At 43.8% G+C, this 19,544-nt stretch overlaps 1 protein-coding gene across 2 annotated transcripts in view; it reads left to right on the plus strand.

The window, feature by feature from the left end:
* LOC116623914 (A-kinase anchor protein 17B) overlaps positions 1–16,471 on the plus strand; it is a 30,691-nt gene extending 14,220 nt beyond the window's left edge. Inside the window, exons 4-7 of one of the 2 annotated variants that reach the window (XM_032391435.1) lie at positions 5,869–6,637; positions 8,294–8,421; positions 9,833–10,100; positions 11,909–16,471. In XM_032391435.1, the coding sequence (XP_032247326.1) occupies positions 5,885–6,637; positions 8,294–8,421; positions 9,833–10,100; positions 11,909–13,552 (2,793 nt within the window). In that variant the 5' untranslated portion in view covers positions 5,869–5,884 and the 3' untranslated portion in view covers positions 13,553–16,471. The remainder of the gene's footprint in view (positions 1–5,868; positions 6,638–8,293; positions 8,422–9,832; positions 10,101–11,908) is intronic. The other variant, XM_032391436.1, reaches the window with a different exon arrangement.
* The last annotated feature ends 3,073 nt before the right edge of the window (positions 16,472–19,544 follow it).

Consider the following 19,544-nt stretch of genomic DNA (forward strand, 5'->3'; position numbering starts at 1 on the left):
CTTCCTTCCTTCCTTCCTTCCTTCCTTCCTTCCTTCCTTCCTTCCTTTCTTTCTTGTGAGCTCTATGCCCAATGTGGGGCTCGAACTCACAGTCACGCTCTACTGACTGAGCCAGCCAGGAGCCCCTGCTCCATTTCTTAAAATCATAATCCACACACTATCTCTGCTTCTCTACTTCTTTTTAACCCTTCAACTTACTATAATTTGGGTTTTGCCCTCAACAGCCTCTATGCTGCAAAATTCTGTGGACACTTCTTGGGGTGCCTGGCTCAGTTGGTAGAGCATGTGGCTCTTGATCTCAGGGTTGTGAGTTTGAGTCCCACGTTGGGTGTAGGGATTACTTAAAATCTTAAAAAAAGTTTAGTGGATGTTTCTCTATTCTCATCTTACTTGACCTCTTAGGAATAGTTAAGATTGCTGACTAACCCTCTTTCTTCACTCCTACATGTCTGGCTGCTCCTTCTGTCTTCTTGCTGAGCTCTCCTCCTCTCGGTGACTGCCAGATGTTGACTTTCCATGGGGATTGCTTCTTTGTTTTCTCATCCCAAGAAGAGCTCATCTCCACCTGTCATTTTAAACATGATTTATTTGCTGAAGACATATTACATATAGAAAAAAAACCCCAAAGGCACAACCAAAGTTAAGGGGAAACCAAAGGCAAAAACCAAGGCACAACAAATAGTTGAGGGAAAGGTAGATGAACAGGGACCCACAAAGAAGACGAAGAGGACCAACTAGGAAAGTGAGAGGAAAGCCAGAAGAGTGTGGTGGCCTGGAAGCCAAAGGGAAAGCAAGCTTCAAAAAGGCACAAGTGTCAGCTCCCATCTGTATTCACGGATGCACAGAACGAAGACTGTAAAGAGCCACTGAAATTTTATAAAGAAGGAAGTCATTGGTTAGTTAAAGAGATAGGCAGTAGAATGGAACAATAACACAAAGAGAAACAGAGATGAGAAATCATATGGTCCCTGAGACAGATGAAAAAGTAGCAGCTTCAGTCCCTTAGCAGCTTCAAGAAGAAAAGTGAACTTGGCAACAGTACAAAAAAAAAAAAAAAATCTAGTGCCTTGGTGGACCATAAGTTCATTATGAACTGACATGTGCCTCAATATTTTTAAAAAATAAGATTGGAAAATTAGCTCCATATTCTGGAAGAGTATTTTAAAATATTCTTAAACATTTAATCTTAAAGCCTGTGAACAACAGGGGAAGAAATGAGAACAACTGTTTCATTTCTTATTGTTTTTGGGAAACAAGGATTTGCATTGGGGATTTTATTTTTTTAAGTTTGTTTGTTTGTTTGCTTGTTTCTTTCTTTCTTTCTTTCATCTCTACACCCAACCTGGGGCTTGAACCTACCACTCCCAGATCAAGAGTCGCACGCTCCTCTGACTTGAGCCAGCCAGACTCCCGTGTTGGGGATTTTTTTTTAAATATTTTATTTATTTATTTGACAGACAGAGAGCACAAGCAGGCAGAGGGAGAGGGAAAAACAGATTCCCCGCTGAGCAAGGAGCCTGTTGTGGGGCTCGATCCCAGGACCCTGGTATCATGACCTGAGCCGAAGGCAGCCGCTTAACCAACTGAGCCACCCAGGCGCTCTGGGGATTTTTTTTTTTTTTTTTTTAGATTTTATTTATTTATTTGACAGAGAGCACAAGCAGGGAGAGTGGCAGAGGGAGAGGGAGAAGCAGGCTCTCTGCTGAGGAGGGGGAGCCTGATGTTGGGCTCAATCCCAGGACCCCAGGATCACAACCTGAGCCGAAGGCTGTCGCTTAACCAACTGAGCCACCCAGCCGCCCTGTGTTGGGGATTTTAACGGAGGCTGGGTTTTGATTTTTAAGAACAATCGGGTCCTCTTGGGCAAGTCCGAAAATAACTCAGATGCTTCCTAATCCAGATGTAGAGTCCTATCCCTGGAGAAACAGCTGAGAAAAGATACTCTAGAGCAGAGAGCTCAAGGACTGGCAAGCCCGTGAGTCATGCAGATATGTTTATTTGCACCCGGCAGTGCTTTTAAATTGTTTAAATTGATTGCCAACATCTGAAAATCAGATTTTACGTAAGGATCTAGATTGCTGGTCTCTTTGGAATAATAGGAGTATCTGGCCATCCCAGGCCCTTCTTCCATCACTGCGGCTGGGGCTGAGGAGTGGCTGCCCCTTTAGATCATCCCGTTCCTCTGTCTCTCTGCTCAGTACCCTTTGCTCCCTGAGACCATCTTGCTGTTTGCTCTAGTTACCTGAGTTATATCCTTGGCTATAGAATTTACTGCTTATTTTGACTTCACTTTGAGATGGAGGTGATAGCCAGTTATTTGAAAACTGTCAAAAATTCAGTTCATCAAACACTGTAAAATAGTATTTGACTCATTTCTCTCCAAATTTGATAAAAGCCTTTTTGACACTTCAGACAAATGGAGAGGTCTGGCTAAAATATAGACACTTGTTTTATTCTGTAGAAATTGCCCTTGTGAGGGACATGAGGCATATGGCAAATCTCAAAAAGTTTATGATTTTTAGTAGTCTTTGTGAATTTAATTTTAAGTAGAAGAACTTTTTAAATAAGATCCATTTATAATTTGAAACGAGTGACTAAAAAATGCATCTATTGAAAGTTTGATTAAATAGAATGTTTTTATTAAAACTACAAAAAATCATAACTCAATTTCTGGACTTTATTCCCGTGCATACATGGTTAGGACAAATTCGTATCCAAATGACACTGTAATAAGCAGCTTTGAGCATTTTTTTTTTTTTAAAGTAGGCTCTATGCCCAACTCGGGGTTTGAACTCACACCCCTGAGATTAAGAGTCACACGCTCTACCTACTAAGCCAGCCAGATGCCCCATGTTTTTTTATTTGCAATTATTTCTCTAGGATAAGTTTCTAGAGTAGGTTACTTGATCAAAGGAAATGAGCCTTTTTTATGGTTCTTGGTTTGTTTTGCTAAATTATTATAGAAAAAAAATGATTTACATTATATCTAGCAAGATATGGATATGAAGGTACCTGTGTTTTTTCTTCCCAAAACCCTCCCAGAAATTGGTTTTTATGATTTTTACTCATTTGTGTAAAAACTATTAAGTGGAATTATGTATCTTGAAATTAATTAGGAGCTAGATGTTTGTATCAGTTAGCTATTGTTGTGTAACAAACCATCCCCAAACTTAGTGGCTTAACGGCGATTTATTATTTCTCACAAGTCTATAGGTTGGCAGGACTGTTGTGCTTGCTCACAGGTCCATGGTTAGTTGGTGGGTTGGGGACTGGCTGGTTTAGGATGGCTCATCTGCCACAAGGGGGCTCTTTTTCATGTGGCCCGGCATCCTCCAGCAGGCTAGCTCAGGTGTGTCCTCATGGCATGGCTGGGTTCCAGGAGCGTAAAGGCCACTTGAGACCTAGGCCTAGAACTGGCACTTTGTCACTTCTGCCACATTCTAGTGGCTGGGAAAAAAAAAAAGGCCAGCTCACATTCAAAAACTGGGGGAAAATTGTCTCTCAATTGCGATAACTCAAAGTCACATTGCAGAGTATGGATATGGGGCTGGGTGGAAACCTGGGGTTGTTTTTGCAACTGTTATACCACGACATTCAAATGAATGTTGTCTTTCAGAGTTGTCATCTTTCAAAGCTCTAAACTCATTCCAACGATGTACAAACTAATTAAAAAAGAAAGAATTAGAGCCTTTATTGGAATCTCCTTTTAAGGGAGGTGGTGGTGGTTATAAGCCAATTAAGAAAATCAGTTTTTTTTTTTAAAGATTTTATTTATTTATTTGAGAGAGAGAGTGAGAGAGAGAAAGCACGAGAGGGGGAAGGTCAGAGGAAGAAGCAGACTCCCCGCTGAGCCGGGAGCCCGAGCCGGGTGTGGAACTTGATCCTGAGACTCCAGGATCATGACCTGAGCCGAAGGCAGACGCTTAACCCACTGAGCCATCCAGGCGCCCAGGAAAATCAGTTTGTTTTTTATAGTCACCCATTTTATGCAACATTCTTGATTCTAGGTAATTTTTGATAATTTCTAAATATCAAATCCATGAGAAAAGAATTTCAAAATTGACCTCCATCAAGACTATTTAAAAGAATGTAACCCAGACTTTGAAATCAATCCAAAAGGAAGCATTCTAAAATGTTTAACACAAAGGCAGTATCACTGGAATAAGTGGGAAGAGCATGAGAAACCTGATTACTTTGAAGTGATTAACTATGTGTGTATTTTTTTCTGGAATGTTTTTTAAAACCTGTTGCTTTAAGGGCGCCTGGCTGGTTAGTGGGTTAAGTATGTGCCTCCGGCTCAGGTCATGATCCTGGAGTCCTAGGAGTCCCAGGATCGAGTCCTTCAGCAGGGAGTCTGCTTCTCCCTATGACCCTACCCCCTGCTTGTGCTCTCTCTCTCTCTCTCTCTCTGTCAAATAAATAAAATCTTAAAAAAAAAACAGCTTATGCAAACTCAAGGAAATTGATTTGGATTGTCCTTTATGGACAGCTATTTTGTAAATGGGTATTACATGCAACTGATGAATCACTAAATTCTGCCCGAAACTAATAATACACTATATATTAACTAAATTGAATTTAAATAAAAAATTTTTAAAAAGAATTATGTACTTATAAAGTTAACCAAGATTTAATAGTAAATTTTGTGTTAGAATTTCCATCAGCTAGTCGTATATGTTTGAGTCTAAACCTCCCTCAAGCTGACGGTGAGAAATTCAGGTTATATGGAGTCTGAATATATACGCTTTAGAAAGAACTCCTCTTTTGGGAAGTTCTCTTTGAAGTCAGCAAATAGGAGCAGAAATCCTTAAGTCCCAGTATTAGCAATCTTATTCACCTTGGGGCAGCTTAAAAGAGTTTGTTAATATGAAATGTCAGTTTTTATGGGAGTCTACCTTTGAGATCAGTCACTCAATAGATTGGAGATTTGGAATCTTGGGGTTTCAATGTGTGGGCAAGTCATTTCATTTTCCTGAATCCATCCGAATTTCCCCATCTGTAAAACAGGCATGAAAATGCCTACTTACAGGTTGCTTCATGAATTAGATGGGATAAAGTAAGACCAATGCCACTAATAAATAATCATCATGGTTTGTGTTTTTTGAGAACTTCCTGTGTGCCAGGCACTATTCTAAGGATTTCACACGTACTCGCTCACTGTATCTTCTCGGAAATCCTAGAATCTCTATTTTTCAGTGAAGGAAATGGAAACACACAGTACAGTTGACCCTTGAACAGCATGGGTTTGAACTGCATGTGTCCACTTATATGTGGAATTTTTTTCGATAAATACGGTACTGTAAATGTATTTTCCCTTATGATGTTTTTTTTTTAAAGTAATCTCTACCCCCAATGTAGGGTTTGAACTCACGACCCTGAGATCAAGAGTCACACACTCCACCAACAGAGCCAGCCAGGAGCCCCTATATTTTTTCCTTCCTTATGATTTTCTTAATAACATTTTCTTTTCTCTAGCTTACTTCATTGTAAGAATATGGTATATCACACATCTAACATACCCAATGGGTGTTACTTGATTGTTTCTGTTATTGGTAAGGCTTCCGGTCCATGGTAGGCTATTAGGAGTTAAGTTTTGGGGGAGTCACAAGTTATACGTCGATTTTTGACTGCACAGGGGTGGGGGGGGTTGGTGCCCCTCGCCCCCATACGGTTCAAGAGTCCACTGTATATGGAAACTCTTTGAAAGCTCTGAAACACATTAAACAAATGTAAACTATTGTCTCAATTCTCCCCAAAGTACACTTTCCCTTATTGATTGAGCCGAAGTCCGGGAATGCTAGCACCATTCAAAATCCAAATCTGTGTCTTGCTCCATCTGTATGAAAATGTTCTCTTTCGCCCTCTAAGGTCTCCGGGGACTACCATGATGGTCACCGTGGTATATGATAACTCTGAGGCGACGGAGCTGTGTGCGGCTCAGCACCTCTACCTCAAGCCCATAGCAAAATTGATGATCAATGTCTTGGTGCCAGAGAGCTCAGAACCGACGCGGCCCTTCTCCAACTGGGAAGTGCTTGACCAGCTGAAGAGCCTGATTTGCCCTGACCAGTTCACCACCGTTCGGCTCTCCAAGAGCACAAAGGACTTCATCCGATTTGAGGGCGAGGCTGAAACGCGCAGTTTGGTTCAGATCTTGAAGGCCAAGTTACATGGGAAGATCATCAAGCTGAATGGTTTGAAAACAGACTTAAAAGTCGTGGCTACAGATGCCCAGGGAGAGTGGGAGCGCTTCCCCAGGGAAAAGGAGGCCTCAGCGAGTGATGGGGCCGAAGAGCAGGACCAGGACAAGAGCCCAGATTCGATCTATTTCGAAGGCTTGCCCTGCAAATGGTTTGCGCCCAAAGGCTCCAGCGGGGAGAAGCCCTGTGAAGAGATCCTTCGGGTGGTCTTTGAGAGCTTTGGGAAGATCAAGAATGTGGACATCCCTATGCTGGATCCTTACAGAGAAGTGATGACTGGTGGAACCTTCGGGGGTTTTAGCTTTGGCTTGCAGACGTTCGAGGCCTTTATCCAGTACCAGGAGTCGACTGACTTCGTGAAAGCCATGGAGTCCCTTCGAGGGATGAGGCTGATGTTGAAGGGAGATGATGGAAAAGCTCTGGCCTGTAACATCAAGGTAAGAAGGAGCCAGAATTTCTTTCCTTTCCCATCATTCGGGTGGTCCTGAGCAAAAGCTGGAAGGAAGCATCTTAAGGAAGCATTCCTTAAACCCCATTAGGCTCTGATCAGTAGCTGATGTAGAGATTTGTGTTGTCACTCATAAATGGATGTTTAAGAAGAAAACTAATCCTGATGTGGACATTCTTCTGCCAGCTATGGTTTGGAAGGGATGGGTCTTATAATCTGGGGTCCTGCCTCAAACTTCTTGAGGGCACTGAAGAATTCTTCTGGCCCTCATGGAGCTACCTCTTATGCATGTTCCATCTGACGAGTTGCTGAGAGAGAGGATCCATGCAGTTTGAACCCACAGGAGAGCAGGTTACTCCCCTTTACTCTTGGGGGCAACAGCTTACATTTTCAGGATGTCTGTCAGGTAAATTGCTGGAACACACTCTCAACAAACTGGGCTCCTTTCCTTTCTTTTTTTTTTTTTTAAAGATTTTTTATTTATTTATCTGAGAGAGAGAATGGGAGACAGAGAGCATGAGAGGGGGAGGATCAGAGGGAGAAGCAGACTCCCCGCTGAGCAGGGAGTCCGATGCGGGACTCGATCCCGGGACTCCAGGATCATGACCTGAGCCGAAGGCAGTTGCTTAACCAACTGAGCCACCCAGGCGCCCTCCTTTCCTTTCAAGATCATCCTGTCTATCCAGTCATGCCACCTCATTGATGTCTGAACGCTTGGCCACCTCCTTTTTGACCTCTTAATCCAGCAGAGGAAAAGATGCAGTTGAATACTCCTTATTCTCTCAGCCTTGAGCATGAATTTGGATTTTCGGCTTAAGTAGCTTCCTATGTATGAGTGTGTGTGTGTGTGTGTGTGTGTGTGTGTGTGTGTGTGGTGTGAAACTATGTTAAAATATATCTTTTAAAATTGTGAGCTATTCAGCCAGACAAAAGATAGAACACGTACTATAGTGATCACCCATGTACCCACCACACGGCGTAAAAAAAGAAACATCCCCCGTGAGATGAGCCACCATCCCCCTCCCTCCCCGCAGAGGTGGCCGTGATTGTGAATTTGGTGTTTAGCATTCTTGTGTACATTTAAAGGGCTATTTTTGCCTCCTTTTATTTTTTAAGCAAATTTGTTTGTAGCACCTTGACCGGACTTTTACTTCATTTTGGGGATTTCCAAAGTAGCTTAATAATCACTACAGTCTGATCTCGTATCCCATCAGGTCAGTTCTCTTGCATCTTTGCTTCCCCGATCCTTCCTCCACCCCCAAGCATTTTTTTTTTTTTTTTTTTTTTTTGCCTATTTTTGTCTCTGGCGACTAAAATACCTGAACTCAGTTGATCTTAATAACGAGCCAGAGGTAATAAACTCACATCCCTCAGAGCCTGTGCCCATGATGACCCGGTGATGCTGTCTATAGCTATATGAGAACTCCTCAAGGGTTCTGCCGAAGACAGTTCTAGAACCCACAGGGCTGTTGTGCAGGTGACCAAGAAACAGCGGAACAGTATGGGGATGGGGATGCGGGGAGGACATTTTGAACTCGCCAAGTTTTGAGTTGTTCTGTACATACTGGTTTCATTTCCCTGGCCTGGGACACACCCAGCCAGCTGGCAGACTTTTCTAATGGAACTCTGAATTGTTTGTGGGCAGGTTATGTTTGATACGACCAAACATTTCAGCGAAGGGGCTATAAGGAGGAGAAATCAAGAAAGGCTAAAGTTACAAGAGCTGGAGGAAGAAAGGAAAAAAGTAAAGAGAGACGAGGAAGAGGCTGCAAGGTGAGGAGACCAACGTTAACCAAGAGGGGTTTTCACTTGTGACGTGTGGGTTTGTTCCTTCGGGTGACTGGCTGCACTCGACAGATAACATTGAGGGGGGAGGCGGCAGGAATTGGTACAGAAATGGAAAACTCAGGGGAAGCCCACAGTCTTCCAGCTGTGCCGTCACAAAACCAAAATGGCCAAATGATTGAAAACGAGAAACTTAAAAAGAAAGTTCTCAGGGAGAACAGGTAATGAGCTAGATTAAGATATCTTACAGTGAAAATCCTAGCCCACCGAATTAAAAAGTTGACCAGTTTACCCCAAATTTACCAAAGTTGACCTTGCCTACTAATTTAAAAATAAAAAAAAATCTTTTTAGGTCTGGGAGAGATTTTCTTGGTCAACAGTCAAAGCAAGCCTTTGCAGGAAGGCATGGATTTCTTGGCCTTCTATTTCTTGTTGGCTTAAGTTCTTTCGGTGAATTTGAGGAGCCTCTGTGTTTATTTCTTTGAGCTTATCCTTGGATTGCCAGAGGTTTGCCAAGAAGGTACAAATGGGCTCTCAAAACCAGTTTTGCCTCTTGGCCCCTCCCCTCGCGTGTTTATTCTTTGAGTCATGTAAATTAGAGACATTCAAAAAAGGAGATAAAGAGTCCCCTTCCGTGTGCCTTTCATTTTTTTGGCTGGCGGGGGTGATAGGAATTGCCTGAGATCATGTCTGTGAAACTCAGCCAGAGTTTGAGCCCACTCAAGGCAACTATCCCCCCAAATTTCCGGACTAAACATGCAGTTGAGATAATCTTCCAGCTTTTGGCTAAGTCCTCACTCAGGTGATTGTCCCTTCTTTCCCCTTCCCCACGGTTCCATAAGGGCCCAAGCAAAACAGTTTGATTTTTCGGAAAATACCAGTAAACAAAGCCCATATTCTCCTAAGCCAGTATGCTTTTATGATAGTGTCCTGTGTTAAGTAATAGGTACCAAGGACCAGTTCTCAGCCATAAGAGTTTCTGAGTGCCTTGATTTCCCTTTATTTATAAGCCTACTTGAAGCCAGCTCCATGGAAGGTTTTGATCTCGGAGAGAAATGAAATCACCACTGTGATGGCTAAATCCACAAGCTGGACTGCTGGTGGTTTGAGAGAGTGGGGACTTCTAGAAGCCCCTTCTTTGAATTCTGTAGCCTTCTTCTTGTATACTCGCTCCTGTACCAGCTCAGTTTTGTGCCCTCCCCCTTTGACTGATGCACCAACGGTGCCTTATTCCCTAAGTTGTCTAGGTCAGACCCTGGGGTTAGCACTGCGTGATTCCGGGAAACCTAAATGATCCGTGCCCTGCCCCACCCCCCCGCCGGCAATGGGGAAGGAGCTGGAAGGAGAGCTCATGCCTAATCCATGCCTTCTGAATGATTGAATCTTAATCGTTGTCCAGAAAAAGAAAAGAGGAGGAAAGGAGAGCCCAGGAAAAGAGGAAGAAGGCCAGGGTGAGGAGACGAGGCCCGAAGGAGAGAGACAGACTTCGGCCCAGGAAAGCCAAGGCCCGAGCCCCCGCTGACAGCGCCCGGGAGCCCGACTCTTCGGAGGGATGGGAGGAGCGGAAGTTCCTCCTGGCCCAGAGGCGGGTGGAGGCTCTCCGGTTGCTCCGGGTACTCTTGAGGAAACTTGCAGTAAGGCTCCTTCTCAATCCGTCTTCACGTTTGGTAGGTACCTGATCTTTCGGAGACGCACTTTGACACTGACGCCATGGCCCATTTAAAATTGACTCCATGGAAGACTCTTTGCCTTCCTTGGGGTTTGTTTTGAATAGGCTGATCTCCAGTAAACCCAACTGTGGATTTACAAAGGGGGGGGGCGCCCAAATGCTCCAACACAGTTGTGTCTCACCCCTGAGGTCTGGCACACCCACACTTTGTGGTCCTGAGCTCTGGGACCGTGCGACCCTGAGCAGGATAGCCAGTGAATCTACTCCTCTAGGCTCCTAGTGCCAGGGGGCGGGGATGGATGGCGTGGGTGTTACGTTGGTAGGAGTCTTCCATTAACTTGACTTGTCCATTCATCTGCAACGGGTCTGGATGGAAAGGAAGAGCCTTGGACGGAGACCTTTGTGTAGCGAGCTCCAGTTAGTCTAGTCTTAAACTATTTGCTAAGGAATTTCTGACCTCACAGAGCAATTTGTTTTGTTTGGAGAGTTTCCATTTTGGAGGTTCAGGGTTTTGGGGGGTTTTTTTTGCCCCGCTTTACTGACCTCCTAAAGATAACCAGATTCCCGCAGATGGCCCGGAGGAAAGGCCGGAAAGGTTCCCAGATTGTTCATTTAAAAATGCATATTTAAATATGCAGAGTGAATGGCATCAGGATCAGATAAGAGGTCCTTTCATGGATATCTGCATTCCCAGCCTTTCTCTCATGAATGCAGACGACCAACCTTGGTGAAATCAGGATCAGAAAAATCTCGCATTTACATTTATAATAAGGCTTGCTGAATCTTTTAATTTACCGTGATGACCTCCAGGGGTGACTCCTTTATGAGAATTTGTCTCTTTAAATGGACGTGGTGCCTAACTCTTGGCCCCACTGACGGGGCCTCACACTGCTGACGCAGTCCCCAGGTTCGAATCCCGGGTAATGGGTAGGCACTGTCCCGAGGTGCGCCCTGTGTGAGCCCGAGCACAGGGTGATCTCTCCCAGCAGGGTGGGGCCCGTGGGTGACCTTTCACCTGGCCTGCAGTTCTGCAGAGCAGACATCACAGACCGACCCATTGCCACGGCCACACTTTGTACCTGCCGCTTTGCTTCCAACTGAAGCAGGTGAGGGGGTACAGCTCAGGGACATCCGCACCAGCAACCCATGGGAAGAGGCTGGGATGACAAACAGAGGCAGGTTCTCTTTTAAACCAGTTGATTCCCTTTTAGACACACATTTCACCCATCAGTCTTTTCCTGTTCTAGGATTTTCTGGGAAGGCTGTAGAGCATTTCTTATTCTTCTTTCTATCCCCAGCCCCTAGCCTAAGACCTGGAACTGTAAGTCCTCACCAGTTTGTGAACAAATAAAAAAAAAAAGGGGGTCATGTGCTTTGGAGGTACCTAAATCATGGCGCACAGACCTCATAAACATGGCTCACGTTCGCCCGAGAGAGCGAATCCTGTACCTCTTTCCTCCATGCAATATTGTTCCTAATTTGGATCTACCTTACGTGTTAGAAACCTCTTCAGGGGCGCCTGGGTGGCTCAGTCGGTTAGGCGTCTGCCTTCGGCTCAGGTCATGATCCTGGGATCCTGGGATCGAGCCCCGCATCGGACTCCCTGCTCAGCGGGGAGCCTGCTTCTCTCTCTCCTCCCCGCTCATGCTCTCTCTCACTATCTCTGTCTCTCTCTCTCAAATAAATAAATAAGATCTTAAAAAAAAAAAGAAACCTCTTCAGAACCACGTCAGAAAGCCCAGTTTTCTTTGAGATTTTTACACTGTGAGGTTTTTCATGCGAGATTTTTAACCTTTTTCTTTAAAGGTATCCACACAGTTTAACCCACAGGGGGTAGATGACGCAAGCCCAAAAGTGAATCATGCTCCAGGGAACACGTTGGAAACTCTGAAGAAAGAAGAGTTAAATACTCAGTGTCTTCAAAATCAGGAAGAAATGCCAAAATATCAGGTTGCCAAGTCAGACAATAAACGAAAACAAAAAATGAAGAAAAGAACTAGGGCTCACTTACGTAAATCTTCCCACCACCTTGGGAGAAAAAAAATAAGATATTCAGCTAGAAAAGAGAGAACTGGAAAATTATTAACCGAGGAATACAATCACAGTTTGGTCTCTGACCAGAATTCTTTGCAGAATGCAATGATTCAAGATCAGTCTCTTGAGAAAGAAGACCACTGCAGTTCTAATAAATCCGATTCTTCCACATTATTTGAGCCAGACCATGGCAGGAAACAGAAGATCTATGAAACAGATGAATTTATTGATTACCTATTAAACTACTATCAAACTCCAAAGTATGCCCGGATCTGCCTAGAACCAAGTCACATAGCAAGCCCATGTCAGTGGCAGAGGGCTGTCCATGCTAAGGGAAATGGATTTCAGATCAATCTGAGAAAACGTAAACATCATTCCACCAGTCTGAGCCAAATGCAAAACCTGGCAACAAGAGAACGGGTTCAAGAAGATGACTGCCCATCAGAGATCTGTACTAAGGATCCTGAGCATAAACCACAAAAGAGAGGAAAAGTGGATTATGCCAAAGCATGGACCAAGGAGTTAAAAGATCATTGCCAGGACACAGCTAGTGAAACTGGTGATCACCTGTCCCCAGCTGATGGAAAGAGCCATCTGTTGGAAAAGACGCAAGCTTACCAGGTCAAAGATTCCAACTCCCCAAGTCAGAGCCCCGTTTCCTCACCCGGCCGGTCAGGCGACTTAGATTTGGAGTTGACAGATTTCTTAGAGGAAATCAGTAGTGATTCCGAGTGCTTTAGTGAAATCCTTAGCATAAACAAAGAGGAGAAAGAGCGGTCTGTGGCCACAGATGATAGCTCCCCAGAAAAAAGATCTCTTAATGACGACGAGATCACCACCAGCGATCGAGAAATGAGGGCACGTCCGCAGACCTCGTCTTCAAAGTGGAACCGTCATGGGGAGCACAGCTCCTCTAAATCCAAGCTGAGGAAACCAGGCGAGAGGTCCAAGTATGAAGTGAGATTTTCATGGCTGGAGGGCGAAAACAGTTCCAGTAGAGGTGAGAAGAGCACCAGCAAAAGGAGGGCAACACTAGCCCCCAAATACTTGTTCGACGAAGGCTCCTACCACCAATCCGGTCCTAGCAGTCTGTTGGACCACATCACAAGGAAGAGGAGGAGGTTCGGCGATAGCCCAGCTGGCCGGCAGGTGCACTACGGGCCCGCTCACGTGCCAATGGCATCATCCCAAAGTGCTCATGTTTTCTATGTGGGGGGCTTGCCCCAAAGAAGAGAGACTCCACGGAAGTCGGAATATAACCAGGAGGCCAGAAGGTTTAAAAGAGACGAGCATTCTAGAGAGTCCATGCTGAATTCTGGTAATTATTATATTAGACATAACAGTCAGGAGCACCTCGACTACCGAAGCTATTTTGGAAATAGCTACACTAGTTCTCTATATTTTCAAATGTTTTGAAGGCCTCTTAGAAACACCCCCATTCTCAGCAAACAACGTGCAGGATAGAACATTTAAAACCAAATACAGTTATGTGGTTAGCAACTACAGAGAAAGAGAGCAGCACTTAAAAGCTTGAGCAAGGTCAAATGCAAAAACCTTTCTCTTGCCAAAGTATGAAGCATAAATGACTGCAGGTGTGTTGGCAAACTTTGAGAAATAGGAAACATCCAGATTCCAAAGGTTGGCAAAACAACGTGCCTGTACAACTCGATCCAAGGACAGACTTTTCTACAGTTTGGCTGCACCCTGAATTTGGTGCCAGTGAGGAAGCAAATGAGCACCGCGAGGAGGTGATAGCCCTCTGTGGCTCTCTAGCTGTTAGAACATCATCATTTAGTGTCAGCTGTCTTCAAAGGGGACAGCAGCGAATGGCATAGGATCTTTTTACAAGTGCTTGAATTGGGTCAGAAACGCCAGCCACAAAACTGTCCTGACTTTTATCTAGAAATAACTACAGGTAGCAGAAGAGATGACAGCTAGAACACATCATAGACTTCTTCGTGACATTGGAAGGTTTCGTGACCACCCACCAGAAGGAAATTAATCTCATTCATATGTTCATAGTACTCAAAAGAGTTGTCCTTTGAGAAACGGAACTTGGAAGAATCAACACAAAGGGGCTCGGATTGTCCTTTGAGGCTTAAACGGATGGTGGACCATTCGCGGAGCTGTTTTTGGAAGAACCCCCACCCCCAAGTCATTCCATCCTAGAAAAGCAAGAGAATTGAAGTAAAATGACCAGTGGGATTTGCAAAAGGCAACATGGAAAGATCCCGGGACACCACTAACGGCACTTGGCTAGATAGGACATGGCAGTATTCCATTTCAGGTTATGTAATTCTTTCACTCAGGGTTGGGTGACATCAGTTTGTAAAAAGCCACTGACTATCCCCGAACTGACTTTTATAAAACATTAACAAGTGCCTCCTCAATCCTCAGTAATGCCATGGAGTTAGGAGGAGTCAAGGGCAAAGCCCTAGTTTTCTAGCTGGGGAAAAATGGTATGTGTGCAGGATTTGTAAACTCTTAACAGAAGCAATTTATCTTTTTACCTACTGGTTTTGGACTTCTTGAATATGTTTTTAAATGGAGATATTTTATAGATTCGTAAAGACTTACGTCTTAATGCAGTGCATGTTCTATTGAAAGCTCGGCTGATTCATTCTGCCTTATATAGGATTTAGGACCTCAGGGGCAGGAGATGACCTTCTTTTTTTCCCCAACAAAGCTATACCTGACTCGGCAGTGGGAGACATCATCAGTGAGATCTCAGACTGGCTGCGGCAGGAAAAGGAGATTTCCATTCACAGAAGTAGTGGAAGGCAACCTTTTCATAGGGCATGATTCATTTCAGTCTTAACTTGACATTCTGTAGAAAAGTACCAGCTGGTAGGGCCAAGGGCAGGATGCCGGTCAGTGTGGTTGCCCTGAATGACGAGGCACATTCTGTGCTCAGAACCAGCCCCTTGAGCAGCCTGATATCTGAAGGGGCTACGCCATCTTCTAATTCACCACAAGTTAAGAACCGCACACTGTTTCATCGATCTCTTCTAATCACATGTAACCAAGATATGCTAGTTCATGCAAAAGTTCAAAAATGAATGTAATGTAGCAGGTCATGCTTATTATTAATAAGACAATAACCAACGAATGATTTGTGGGCTTCCATGTATTCAGTTCCACTTTCAAGCTAGTGACTGCCATCAAAACTAGGTTTGGCTTGTCACATTTGAAAAATCGCTCATGGGGTGAGTGCCTTTTCTCCTCGGAGGACTAGCAAGGACTATTAATGTTCAAAGTACTGTTGTCCAGAGTAGCCTTTTAAAATGCTAAGAGCTTGTATTTTGTCAGACAACTTTTGGTAACTAGGTATTTTGTCTCCTCCAGTGAGACCCTGCCTCATTTTTTTTTTTTTTCATGTTTCATGCCATTGAAACAAAGAACATTAGGGGTTTGTAATGGAAAGCAGTTATGCTTGTTTTGAAAACAAATCTTCATTTCTTCTGCCATTAGATAATTTTTCTTTGCAGAGATTTTTAGGCATGAAAACAATTTGCTGCTCAGTAACCAGACATAAAAGAAAGAAAGTGCAGAATACAGCATGTGCAATTTTGGGGGGGGTATAATAGAACTGGTGCTAAGTCACTTCTATCTAATATTTTATCTGGGTTTGTTTGTTTGCTAAGTACCATCCTGGGGCCTAGAAGTAAGTAAAAATACTGGTTTCATGTTTACTTTCTGTACAACCTTGGATTTTTATATGTCTTGTGGTAATGCGTTTTAGATTTGAATACACCTTTTTGTGTGTGTGTAGGCCTTAAATGAGGAAGAGAACAATTCATCCTGTACTTTTCGGTGGAATGAATGGCTTAGTAAGGAATGAAATAGAACCGAAAATATTGTGATCACTTTCTATTAATTAACATTGTTCTTCTTCATTGTGCTGTTACTTAAGTGGTGCAAAAGTATTTTCTCATATCTTTTTTCTATGACCTATTAAGTAAGTAAGGGCCTGAACTTTAAACTCTGTCTTTTTAAATAGGTGTTTTCATGTGTTTCCCTTGTATGTGCTGCTGAAAGCGCTTTAAGAAAACGAAAAATCTGTCAATGTCTTTTTGTTCAATTTGTTTGAATTTCTCAGGTAGAAAGCCACATAACCTGGTAATTTTGAAAGTAAGAACCAAATAAATGTATTTTTATTTGTTGCAAGACTGTTTAAAATGTTTTAAATAAATGCTAATAATCCCACTGGCGGTGGGGGCGGGGGATGAGTTTCTACTTGTAGTAAGCTGCTTTGCACTCCTGTGGCCGACCCTTTGTCTCATTTGCATTGTTAGAGAAATAGTACATAGTTAATTTTCAGATATATTAAAAATAAAATGGTCGTGGTGACTAGAGTCTGTTCATTTACCATGCACATTGGCTAGGATGTTGCACATCTCCATTTTCTATGAAAATATATACACACATCCAGTTTTAATATTCTTTTTTTTTTTTTTTAAGATTTTATTTATTTATTTGACAGAGAGAGACACAGCAAGAGAGGGAACACAAGCAGGGGGAGTGGGAGAGGGAGAAGCAGGCATCCCGCGGAGCAGGGAGCCCGATGCGGGGCTCGATCCCAGGACCCTGGGATCATGACCTGAGCCGAAGGCAGACGCTTAACGACTGAGCCACCCAGGCGCCCCTTTATATTGATTCTATGCAACTTTTCCCTATATGATGCTAATGTTTGGGAATGGACTATGTCAGAGCTCATGCAGCTGAAGATCACAGTTTTATCTTCATTTTGAATAAGTTGAAATAACAGTATTGGACTGAAGACTATCCTCCCTTCAGCAAAGGTTTTATCAATAATCTTAGAAGGCAGCGAAATGGACCCCGTGGCGTTTCCCCTCACCCCTTTAGCACCTGGTGGCAGTGTTCAAGTTCTACAATCTCTTGTTATCAGTGAGGGTGTGGGATGGGGGGGGTTCTAGTCAGGGAAGCTAGGGGCTTCACTAGTCAGTCTTTGATCAGCCAGGAGTTACCTGCGTTTTGACGTGACGCGTACAGCAAACTGCTTCCAAGTGTTCTATAACAAAGACTGTACCTTAGAACGATCTGGGTACTTTACAGCTGAAAGGGTCCTTGTTGGTGGGGGGCAGTCAAAGAGCATTCTCTGAAACAGCAAGGGCTGTCTGGATGTTTGTTCTAGATCTTGGATTAGCCTCTTGGGCCCTCTGAGGTGTCACTATGCAGAGAAGCCACAGATCTGGAGAGGTACGGAAACCACGGAGAGAATGCTTAGGACCCAGAGGTGCTACTCCTGAGAACACAGTGCCTCTGCAGGGGAGGGGGGGGCTGGTTAAAGCAGGGGAACCAACCCGTGGGGTTCACCTGACACCGCCCCCACTGGCTGGGCACCTGTAACCACCACGCCCCCCATCTTAAATGGTGCCTTTTATGTAATGTGGTTTCTGAATATGCTAGCTGGATTTGAGAAGTTTTTAGCCCGAAGTCCTGCCTTATTGTAATATCCTTTTACGTGTAATCAATACAATGTTGATTTCATTCTGAATGGTGGGGAATCCGGCTATTTGAGATCGAAGCTTTAACCAGGCTCTGGACGGTTTCCTCTTGGCATCAAACCCGTTTAACTCAGAGAAAGGAGTAGCCTAATCTTCGCATCTGAATGAATTTTCAGGCTGCAAGGTGGCCCAGCTTCTCTCTCCCACCCCTTCCCCGAAGCACTTGGTGTAACAGGGTGCTTGGCACAAAATGGGCAACTCGAATATTGGTTGAATGAAACCTAGTGGGGGGGGCAGGGTTCTTTTAAAAACAATAGAAACAGGCAATGGTTTGGGAACATAAAAAGCGGAAAGCTGAGCGTCCTCTCCCGGTCGGAGTACATCCCTTGTAAGAAAACTCTGCCGATTTGAACGTTAAAATGGCAAAACACTAATATTCAGAGAAAGAAGTTGTGCTGACACAACGAACTGCAATATGCAAATCTGATCTTTTGACAGGAGGTGAATTAACTTTGCTAGCATGTAAGAATTTCCGAACGCTTTCCTGATGGATGGTATCTGAACACAGAACCAACCAACCCTGCCCAGGCACTTTTAATGTCGTCCTTAGTAAAGTTACCCCTTAATAACCTTGCTATGGACCTCGAGGCAGAGGTGCCTTTGAGTTTAGAAAGTTCTGATTTAAAGAGGCAGAATTTGAAACAAATAATACATTATATGTTAAAAAAAAAAAGTAGTAAGGGGAAAATGAAGGGGGGGGAAATTGGAGGGGGAGACGAACCATGAGAGACTATGGACTCTGGGAAACAAACTGAGGGTTCTAGAGGGGAGGGGGGTGGGGGGATGGGTTAGCCTGGTGATGGGTATTAAAGAGGGCACGTTCTGCATGGAGCACTGGGTGTTATACGCAAACAATGAATCATGGAACACTATATCAAAAACTAATGATGTAATGTATGGTGATTAACATAATAAAACAAAAATAAAATAAAGAGGCAGAATTTGACAAGTCACAAAAAATAAATTCACACTAACTTTTTAAAAAGTCTGTTTGCACATTTTCATTAGGGCAGTTTAGCTAATGTCAATTCACTGTTTTTTTTTTTTTTTTTTTAAGATTTTATTTATTTACTCGAGAGCCTGCACGTGGGAGGTAGGGGCAGAGGGAGAAGCAGGCTCCCCGCTGAGCAGGGAGCCCAGCATGGGGCTCGATCCCAGGACCCTGAGATCATGACCTGAGCTGAAGGTAGGGGCTTAACTGACCAAGCCACCCAGGTGCCCCTCAATTCACTGTTTCTTAACAGGACAAGCTGGTACTTGGTTTGTGGTGTGAGATCTCTGAAGTTCTGCCCCTTTACTGGTTTCTTTTGGAACACACACACACACAGAAGGGAAGCGGAGTATTAAGCTAAAGTAAAATGATCGAATCTGGTTTCTTAGGTTAAGGTTTAAAAACCCACCACACTATACTGGGTAAAACCATTTTTATTAACCGACCAAGCACTTCATTTTGTTTTCTGATTTGAGGTAAAACCATGAAACACGGTTCACGAGAAAATACAAGGACTAGTCAACTACAATTACAAGAGTCTGAAACCTCACTAGTTGTTCATGTAATACTTTTACAAATTCATACAACTGTACAGTCTACTTAAGCGCAGTGTATTGTTAACCAGAAGACCAGTATCAAAGACCTAGACGCCTGGCTCCTACTCTCGCAGTGGCTATGGTTTTGTAACAACAGAAGGGAACCGTTACCTTAAGGAATATACTTTAAAAACCACTTGGCTAGTGATGTGTACTTTCTTCTTCCTGCAGGGTGGGGTGTGTGTGTGTATGTGAAGGCTCTCTGGAGAGCAGAGGCCTGGGGGTGGGGTGGGGTGTGTGTGTGTCTGTGAGTGTGAAGGCTCTCCGGAGAGCAGAGGCCTGGGGTGTGTGTG

The sequence above is a fragment of the Phoca vitulina genome, unplaced genomic scaffold (genome assembly GCF_004348235.1).
Source record: "Phoca vitulina isolate PV1807 unplaced genomic scaffold, GSC_HSeal_1.0 scaffold62, whole genome shotgun sequence".
NCBI classification, from domain to species: Eukaryota; Metazoa; Chordata; class Mammalia; order Carnivora; family Phocidae; genus Phoca; species Phoca vitulina.